Genomic DNA, 9,266 nt, shown 5'->3' on the forward strand with positions numbered 1-9,266 from the left:
CAGCACCGGGAAAACCAGCGGCAATGATCCTGATGCACCAGGAGGGGGGCTTAGCGTGCTTTAAAACAATGCCGCAGGAATGTCAGAAGTCAGTTTTATCTGGCAGCACCACGTATTTGCTGTGCGTGTTTCATGAGCGGCGCAGTACTCCCTGGCAGCCAGACCTGTTGCCCAAAGGCACGGATGAGTTTGCAGCCGGTACCAGGTTTTGCAACCAGAAAAGACGCTCCGCCGCAGGGACGCATCACTTCGCAGCTTCCTGGGGAAGAGCCGTGCCACGGGGCATCGCTGCCTTGTTAGCCGACAAAACAAAAATCGCACAGAAAGGAACTGAGCCTACGTCTGCTCCGACAACCCCCCTGTGGCTCCAGGGCGAGGATGGAGAACGCCGACGGAGCCCATTCCTGCGTCGCATCGCTCCCCGCGATGAGCACCACGGCAGCAGGAATCGCTTCGGAGCTGAGGCTGCGCTCCCTGCCTGCCCTTCCCTCAGCTGCCCGGAACAGGCTCAGCGCTCGGGTGGGTTTCTGTGTCCCCACCGAGCCACAGAGCCACCGTCAGAGCTCCAGGGACCGCGATCCGTGTGCCCCAGCTCCTGACGGTGCTGGAGGAGGGAAAGACAAAGGCAATGCCCAACACCGCCCTTGCCAATGTCCCCCGTTAAGGACAAGGTGACCTTGTTTGCTGCTCGCTCGGTTGCAGCCCTTGCTCAGAGTGCCCAGAGGGCTCCCTGGGGCAGCAGGGACAGGATAAAGCTGTGGAGATACCGGGATCAGCCCGGGCTCTCAGGCTCCACGTATGCTTTTTGCTGGGACTCCCTGTGCCGCTGCTGGCCTGTGAACCGAGCGAGTGGCTGTAGTCGCAGTGCAGATCCTGCTTCCACCTCGAACTCCCCCCGTCACGGGAAGGTGCTGGACAGCCCTGTCCAAGCCCAGCGCTGACCCGGTGTTGAACGGGGGGGTGGAGGAGCGACCTCCCGAGGCACCGGCCAACCTGAGCGCTGCGAGTCAGGGGGTGCTGAGTCCCCTGAGAGCCAGACCCTCTCTGCCCTCACCCGGAGCAGCCAAGAACCGTGGGTCTGAAGTCAGTGGTCACGTCTGGATGGTTGGTAGCATGTGCTCCGGTCCCAGAGGCTGATTCAGAGCTCATGGCAGTAAGGCAGAACAGATACCTGCCCTGCTGCTGGCTGCTCACCCAGGGGCTCGCTCAGTAGCCGCAGATTTGGGGACATGGCACAAAACAGAAGGCGTGACCAGCGTGTCACCCCACCATCTGCTGAACAATTAGCTCCCATTTACCAAAATTGGAGATGAAGAGCTGCAAGCTTCTTTTGTCACCGGTGCCTGCGCAAACATTAACCCTGGTGTAAATCAGGATTATCTCTCTGACCTCAACACAATTACTCTGTTTAAAAAAAAACCTGGGGGTGGGGGGGAGGAGGAAATTGCTGATGAGTTTACAGCTCTGTGTGTGGTCGGGCTCGTTTTCACCGTGTGGCAATCTCTCGGCGCAGCAGGAGCAGCCGGCGGAGAATTTGCCGGTACGCGAGGAGGTATCCCGCGGCCTCGCAGCCTGGCACGCTCCCCTTGCTCACCCAGGAGTGGTGACGCAGGGCAAGAGCCTGCCAGCAGACACAGTCCAGCTTACGCAGGCCCGGTGCTGAGGTGATGCCGGGGTCTGATGCAATTTCGTGCCATCCGAAGGTTGCTCCGTGGGTTAGGATAGGGTAAAGATCAGAGGACAGAGTGATTCGGACAAGCCGGGCTGATTCTTGGGATTTGGCTCGGTGTGTTTATCCAGTAGGAAGCGCTGCGCTTGTTCAGTCTCCAGCTTTAAAACGCGTTTCATGGCACTGTTGTCACGGCCCCTTCGGCCAGCGCGGCAGCTTCTTTGGAGCTGGGTTGGTGACCCCGGTGCAGGCAGCACGCGAGCAGGCAGGGAGCTGGCGGCGCGCTCCAGCATCGCACAGGCAGAGCTGCACCACGGGGAAGGGGCTGCCTGCGTGTGTCTGAGCATTTCTGCGCCTGAACAGAGCCAGGTCGGCCGGAGACGCATCGTGAGGGCGTCACAGCCCAGCAGCACCGCAGGACGCGCGCTCTGGCAGCCGGGCGCTGGGACGGGCGCGAGCGCTTTGCCGTACGCCCGGTGACCTCGAGCAGTTGCCCTCCTTTCGCTCGGTCGTTCCACCGCTCGGTAAATCGGCTCATCCCCAGAACGACTAACCTTCCCTGGCCCGTGCTGCTGCGGAGCGGTAACGAAACTCTCCTGCCGGACAGGGGAGAAAAACCGGAGGGAAGGTGTAACCGGGGGGGCACTGGAAACACGCGGCGTGGCGGCGGCCAGGCCGAAAGCTGTCCCGTGCTGCCCGCGGTGCCCCGGCGGCCTGCCAGCCCTCTGCCCAAAGCCCGGGGAGCAGGCAGCGCCGGGGCCAGCCCGGCTGAAACGTCCGCGGGTGGAGCCGGGGTTCCCACCAGTGACGCTCGTGGGGATGAAGTGGGGATGCCGGCCACGCGTCAGGCCCAGCGGGGCACCTGCCCGCCGCGCCGCTAACGGGGTTCCGACAGCGACGGGACGCCCGGGATTACCGCCGCGGGGCGGGGCGGGGCCCGGGACAGGCCGCGCCCGGTGCCATCCCCTGCAGCCCGGCGGGGGCCGGCGGGGGAGAGGGGCCGTGCGGGGCGGGGGCAGCGGCGGAGGGGGGCGGGGCGGAGCGGAGCGGGCCCCGGCCCGGGGGGAACGGGGGGGGGGGGTGTGTCCTGCCGCCCGCCCGGCCCCGCCCCCGTTGCCACGGCGACGTTGTCAGCAACCCTCCGGCCACGCCCCCCGTCCTGCCTGGGCCTATGGCGCGGCGGCGCCCGGCCTGCTCGCCGGTGACGTCATGGCCGGTGAAAATCCCCCGTGGCCGCGGGAGCGGCGGTGGCGGCGGCGCGGCCCTGTCGGCCCGGCCCGGCCCGCAGCATGGCCAAGCACCACCGCACGCCGGCGCGCTCCGCCGAGCCCGTCATCGAGGTCAAGAGCAAGGTAAGCGCCCGCCCGTGCCGGTGCCGGTGCCGGTGCCGGTACCGCCGGGTCACGGCCGGGCGCGCCGCCCCCGCCCCGGGCAGCACACGTGGGGCGGCACCGCGCACCGGGGAGCGGCGCGGGAGCCAGGCCGTGCTGCCGCTCCGCTCCGCTCCCCTCACGGCGCTGCGGCGGCGCTGCCCGGGGCCTCCCCGAGCCCGGCCCGGCCCGGCGGCCACCGCGTCCCGCCACCCTGGGCGCTCTGCCGGGCCCGCACCGGCCGCGGGAGCGCCGCCGGGCACCGCTCGCCAGATGTGCGTCCCCGCTGGGGCGCGGGGCCGGCAGCCCCGGTGCGCGGCACGGCCCCGCCGGTGCGGGCGTGCTGGCTGCGCCGTCACCACGGGTGCGCACCTCGCCCAGATGTGCTCTCGCCCAGATGTGCACGCTCACCAGGCCACGCACATCCCCAGCTATGCTGTCACCCAGATGTGCACCCCCAGCAAGGGATGAACCCCCTGCCGTGCGTCCAGATGTGCCCGCTTGCACGGCTGTCTGCTCGCTCAGATGCGGTCTCCTCCAGATGTGCGGTCTCCTCCAGATGTGCGCTCACCTGGCACGTTCTTGCCCATGTGCCCTCGCCCAGCTGTGCCCACCCATCTGGCCCTGCGCTCGCCCAGATGCGTGCGCTCCCTTCCTGCGCCCTTGCCCAGATGTGTGCTTGCCCAGCTGTGCCCTTGCCCGCCCGGCTGTGCCATCCCCCTCGGGCAGCGCCATCCCCACGGCGTTCCTCAGCCCGTTCTTAATCGGCTTCCCCTTCGTCGTGACTGAAGGAGGCAATAATTAACGCTGTTGCTCACCAGGTGCCGCGGGAGGGAAGGGCCTCCAGGCAGCACGGTGCCCACCGTGGCTGGCGGTACAGCCGGGGGGTCCTTCCTCTGCTGCGTGGGCACCTCTCGGCCTTGTTGCTTCAGTGTTTGGACGGGAGAACGGCTCCGTTCTTTTTTTGGAACGGGCTCTGGCCGACGGGCGCTGCTGCCTTGGTGCTGCCGGGGCTCTGGAGCCGGCGCTGCCCGGCTCTGCCTGCCCCGGGGCAGCTCTGTGTGGTGCCCTGCCTGCGTGGGTCCTGCCAGCCCTGCCCAGCCTCACCCTCTTCCTCCTCTTCTTCCTCCTTTTCCGCAGTTCGACGCCGAATTTCGCCGCTTTGCCATGAAGCGCTCCGGCACGGGCAGCTTCCAGGACTTCTACCACCTGCTGCAGACGGTGCACCAGATCCCGCGGGTGGACGTGCTCCTGGGCTACACGGACGTCCACGGCGACCTCCTGCCCATCAACAACGACGACAACTACCACAAAGCCCTGTCCTCCGCCAACCCCCTCCTCAGGGTCATCATCCAGAAGAAGGGTAAGCGGGAGACAGAGAAGGGCACTGGATCCATCCTCCCCCTCAAGGGAGAGGAGTCAGGTCCTATGGTTCTGCTGGTTCCACATTTCGGCTGTGCCGGCGGTGGAGACAGCCGGTCACGTACCCTCCGGCCACTGCTTTGGTGGACAGATCCAGAGGTGGTGGCACCGGGAGGTTTCCAGCACCCCACCGGGGCCGTGGCACCCACGTGGACTCTCTCCAGCAGCCCTTCCCCGCGGCGGGGGGCACCCACCCCAGCCCGGCCCTGCGTGCCCTGGCGAGCAAAGGCAAATCCTTGCGATTCTCCCCTTTGAAGTCGTGTTTTCCAGCCAGGCTCTCATCCCAGAAAACACCACGTTGCTCCCGTGAGCGCCGCGCTGGGAGCCCTGTCAGCTCCCTGCCCCGAGGCGCGGCAGCCATCGTTTTGGCAGAGCTCTTGGGGTGCTGGGTGCCACCGAGTTTTTGGCGGTGGGAGGAGGTTCATTTCCTCTCCGGCAGCCCAGGGGCTCGCCCTGACCGCAGCGGCGTGTTCCTGGAGAGCAGCTTCCTCGTGCAGGGGCGCAAAATCGCCGTGATAGCAGCGTCCTGGTGAGGATGAAAGCCTCCCGGTGACAAACGCCCTGGGTATGTCTCCTCTTCGCCGGGGCGAGGAGACGAGCCTGTCCCCTTCCACTTAGCTTAGTAGCACTGAGTAGCTACTCTTTGGTAGCACCATCAGGCAACTGCCCAAAGCCTGATCTAAAAGCCCCCGTTTCCCCCCACACGGCCCCAGGGTGACCCTGTGTTTCCAGCTCACGTTAGCGGTACAAAGTCCCTGGGCGAGGGGTGATGCTGGTGGCCAGCCCCAGCTCCTGTGCCAGTTTTCCTGGGCTCTTCCACCAGGGCGATGCGGAATGCCCTGAAGGTGCGTTTCCTCTGGGGCCACGCAGCGTGGGGGCTGGCAGGAGGGGAGCCAGAGCCCACGGTGAGCTCTGGGGTTGCCGCTGCCGGTGCTGAACCATCCCCTGTTCCTGGACCAACGGCTGGACCCAGGCTGCGGCACAGGGAGCTCGGGGCTTGGTGTGCCGGGGCTGCCGTGGGAGCGCTGCTCCTGCTCCCAGAGCCACCTCTGCTGCTGCTGGGAAAAGCCTGCGAGGGCCCGTGGGTGCCTGTGCCGAGCTGGCACAGTGCAGAGACTGGGCAGCTGTGGCCCCCGGCCCCGTGGGCAGCGCGATAAGGAGGGCGAGGAGGCAGCACCAGCGAGCCCTGGCACCCGGCTGTGCCTGTGGGAGAGGGGCCATGGGGCCGGCAGCACCACGGGAGGTGTGTGGAGAGGCCGGGAGCGAGCCCCGGGTGAGTCACAGCTGATTTAAAATGGATCCAGGTCATCCCGGGGCTGGGCTGTTGTCGAACCAGTCCGGGTCGACGAGGAATGTGGCTGCAGAGCTTCTCTCACATGCCGGGCACCAGGAGCCGCGCACACGTGTGCGTGTGTAGGTGTGCACCCGGCAGTGGGCTCTGCGGCAGCCAGTCCTGGGTCAAAAAGCAAAGGCTTGGTTCCTCTCCGTGCTGTCACCCCATCGGGTGGAGCCGTCCCTGTGGGGCAGCCCGGCTGGGGACGACAGCGCTGGCCTCCGCTGGCTGGGCTTGGCTGACGGGAAGGGCCGGGGAGAGCCTGGCATGTCCCTGGGGCCACCGGCACGCTGGTCTGAGGGTGCTGGACCTGCCTGCCCCAGCCACTCTGCGCCCCTCGGAGAGGAGCCGTGTGCTGAAATAGCTGTGGGAAAGCCTCCACCGCCCTTCCCTGAGCTAAAAATACGCCAGGCTATGCGTGCAGGGAGATATTTATAACCCAGGAGCCCTGGCAGGCTGGCTGGGCTAGGGAGAAACCCCGCGTCCCCTGGGCTCCTGGGCATCCCCAGCGCCTCTGCGGCTGGAGCAGGGTCCGGGTGCCGGTGGGGGACACCGTGCGGAATGCGCTGGCTATGCAGCGTCTGGATCCGGGCTCCCCTGTGGAAAGGGATGGGGAGAAACCAGAGAGGGCCTGGGGGGATGCTCCCCAGCACCCGATGGATGCGGCCAAGGAGGGGACGTGGCGGAGTTGAGCCCCACAGAGCAGCCCCAGGGCAGGGCCAAGGAGGACGGAGTCAAACCCTCCGTGCTGGTGCCAGACGGTGGTACAGAGACAGTGGCACAAATCCCAGTGTGGGATGTTCAGGGCCCGTGGGGACGCTGCGGCCCTGGGACGGGTCTCCGGGAGGTGGGGATGGCTGGGCTCTGCAGGACACAACTGCGGCCATCCCCATCCCGTGCCAGCCACGGCCCTGCGCCAGCAGGGACAAGGGACTCTGGTGCCATCGCACAGGGCTGGACTCGCCCTCGGGAGCTGGCTGCCACCGCAGCACCCCTGCGTGGGGGGAGTTCCCTCTCCCCAAACCCAAACTGGGGCACGGCCACGGCTCCCGGGCCATCAGGGCTGGCAGCTCTAGTGTTAAGCTGCAGAGTCAGGCTTAAAGTGTGATTAAGGCTGAATCACCGCCTCGATCCCACTAATCCTGGCCTCGTGTACGCTGGGTAATCCCAGGAGATGGGCCCGGCAGAGACAGGCTGCAGGAAAAGCCGGGGTGATGCTACGGGGAGGAAAAGCTGGCGAGGCCCATGAGCAGGGCACCTCTCCCACTGGCGCCCCTACCACCCGGGGCCAAGGGCACATGGTTGTGTCCCCAGGCGGCTGCGGTGCCTGACCCGTGTCCTCCCTCGCTCCCTGCAGCAGAGTCTGACGCCGGCGTCTTCGCCTCGAACTCCTTACAGCGGAAGAAGAAGGGGCTGCTGCGCCCCGCACACTACCGGGCCAAGCCTCACCTCCTCATCGGCATGCCCCAGGACTTCCGCCAGATCTCCTCCATCATCGACGTGGACATCCTCCCCGAGACCCACCGCCGCGTGCGGCTCCACAAGCACGGCTCTGACAAGCCGCTGGGCTTCTACATCCGCGACGGCGTCAGCGTACGCGTGGCCCCACAGGGCGTCGAGAAGGTGCCCGGCATCTTCATCTCCCGCCTGGTGAAGGGTGGCTTGGCCGAGAGCACGGGGCTGCTGGCGGTGAGCGACGAGATCCTGGAGGTCAACGGCATCGACGTGGCCGGCAAGTCCCTGGACCAGGTGACGGACATGATGGTAGCCAACAGTCACAACCTCATCATCACCGTCAAGCCGGCCAACCAGCGCAACAACGTCATCCGCAGCAGCAAGGCCTCGGGCAGCTCGGGCATGTCCACAGACAGCACCCCCAGCCAGCAGACCCCCAGCCCGGCCTCGCAGTACCTGAGCAACTACAGCACGGCCGAGAGCGACGAGGAGGGCGACCTGGTCATTGAGAGCGACAGCGCGCCCCACTACATCCCCAGGGGCTGCCCCAACGGGGGCCCCACGGACGGACCACTCCAGCGGAGCCTGTCCCCGCACAGCTCGCGGGGCTCCCTGCAGTCCCTCGGCAGCCATGACGGCAGCCCCGGCCGGGGCAGCGGGCGGGAGGACGGCACCCTCCTCACCCTATAGCCGCAGGGTCCTGCACCTCCCTGGGTGGCCGGCCAGGTTTCCAGCAGCCGGGCAGGTTGTGGGTCCCGGGGCGACGCTGGGACCGGTGGGCAGGGGCAGAGCGGGGCTGCCCGCTGCCCTCTCCCGCCACCCGTGTCCCCAGCTGCGACACCCACTCCCGCCAGGCACTGCCGCTCCGAGCCTCCCGCTCCCCTCCTTCCAAACAAGTGGGTTTTTTTTTAAATTGTTTTATCGAAATATGCATCATCAATTAATATATTGCAACGGACAGTAAAACCTTTTCTAGAAAGCACCCTGCTTGTCCCTGGTTCGCGTCACCGTGGGGGCTGGAGCCCACCAGCCGTGGGGCACAGCCCCCTCCAGGACAGCAAACAGCCCCGGTGCCGTGGGACAGGGCAGGCACGTCCCCCACCACCCCCGTCACCCCGTCCCACATGCCGTGGCCTATCCTGTCGTGGGCCAGCACGAGCCCTGTACCAGCTCTGTAGGGCCCCTGGGAGAAGGGGACATGTTGGTCCCCATCCCGGCCCACACGCCTCGTCCACCGCACACGTTGTGGCTTCGCTGCTGTGCTGTGTGGCCCCAGCGAGGCCTGCTGTGGGGAGCTGGGGGGTTTGGAGGGACACGGGCATGTCCCTCGCCCTGGCATAGCCCTGTCCCATGGCACGTCCCAGCTGTTTTGGGCAGCGAGCCCGGCATGGTGGCCCAATGCAATGAGCCTCACCTGGCTCCGCGGTTCCCACCTTGTCCCCGCTGCGGTGCCCTCGTTTACGCAGGGGACACCCCAGTGCTGGGTGGCACCTGGGCTGGCAGCAGCACCCTGCTGTTACTCAGCCCCAGTAAACGCCATTGAGGGTGGCACAGCTCCATCCTCCTCCATCCCCGTGCTCAGGGGGCCGTACCCACCCCTCCTGCTCCCTGGAGCTCCCAGCACCCTCCGTCCCTCTCCCAGCACCAAGCACCGAGCAGGTGGTGGCTTTGGCCTTCACTTTGCTCCTGCTGGCCCAGCCCTGGTCCAGCACCTTCCTGCCCGCAGAGAGGGACAGAGCAACACCCCAGCAGGGAGGTGGGCTGGGCCCTGGGGGACCCACAGCGCTGACAGCTTCTCCCCTCCTGCCCCGGCTGCAGGCACGAGGGTGCACCCGGCCGGTCACCCCCCAGGGAAGGGGGGGCTGCGTCCCAGCCCTGCCGGGCGCAGGCAGGGAGAGCAGCCAGGGCTGAGGCCAGCAGCCCTGGGGCTCCCGAGGGGGGACAGCCACGGCACGCAGCCGGGCCCAGACGGCGAGAGAGCAAAGCAGGCAGCAGGGCTGGTTAGTCCAGACTTGTT

The 9,266-nt window shown here is 67.0% G+C and overlaps 1 protein-coding gene across 2 annotated transcripts; it reads left to right on the forward strand.

The window, feature by feature from the left end:
- The first annotated feature begins 1,877 nt into the window (after positions 1-1,877).
- LOC104632556 (partitioning defective 6 homolog beta-like) lies at positions 1,878-8,231 on the forward strand. Of its 2 annotated transcripts, none has more exons than XM_075765297.1 (3): positions 1,878-2,251; positions 4,180-4,402; positions 7,152-8,231. In XM_075765297.1, exons 2-3 carry the CDS (start codon positions 4,207-4,209, stop codon positions 7,937-7,939), a joined length of 984 nt encoding a protein of 327 aa, XP_075621412.1. In that variant the 5' UTR covers positions 1,878-2,251; positions 4,180-4,206; the 3' UTR covers positions 7,940-8,231. The 2 variants fall into 2 exon arrangements, with proteins under 2 accessions (XP_075621412.1, XP_075621411.1); XM_075765296.1 differs by lacking the exon at positions 1,878-2,251 and adding an exon at positions 2,756-3,021.
- The last annotated feature ends 1,035 nt before the right edge of the window (positions 8,232-9,266 follow it).

Source organism: Balearica regulorum, chromosome 13 (assembly GCF_011004875.1).
Source record: "Balearica regulorum gibbericeps isolate bBalReg1 chromosome 13, bBalReg1.pri, whole genome shotgun sequence".
NCBI classification, from domain to species: Eukaryota; Metazoa; Chordata; class Aves; order Gruiformes; family Gruidae; genus Balearica; species Balearica regulorum.

Bases quoted from the DNA above. Each gene is read 5' to 3' on its own strand.
- LOC104632556 (XM_075765296.1), top strand. From the start codon at position 2,959: ATGGCCAAGCACCACCGCACGCCGGCGCGCTCCGCCGAGCCCGTCATC. The intron at 3,022-4,179 runs GTAAGCGCCCGC...CCTTTTCCGCAG, and splicing joins TCATCGAGGTCAAGAGCAAG to TTCGACGCCGAATTTCGCCG. The intron at 4,403-7,151 runs GTAAGCGGGAGA...CGCTCCCTGCAG, and splicing joins GGTCATCATCCAGAAGAAGG to CAGAGTCTGACGCCGGCGTC.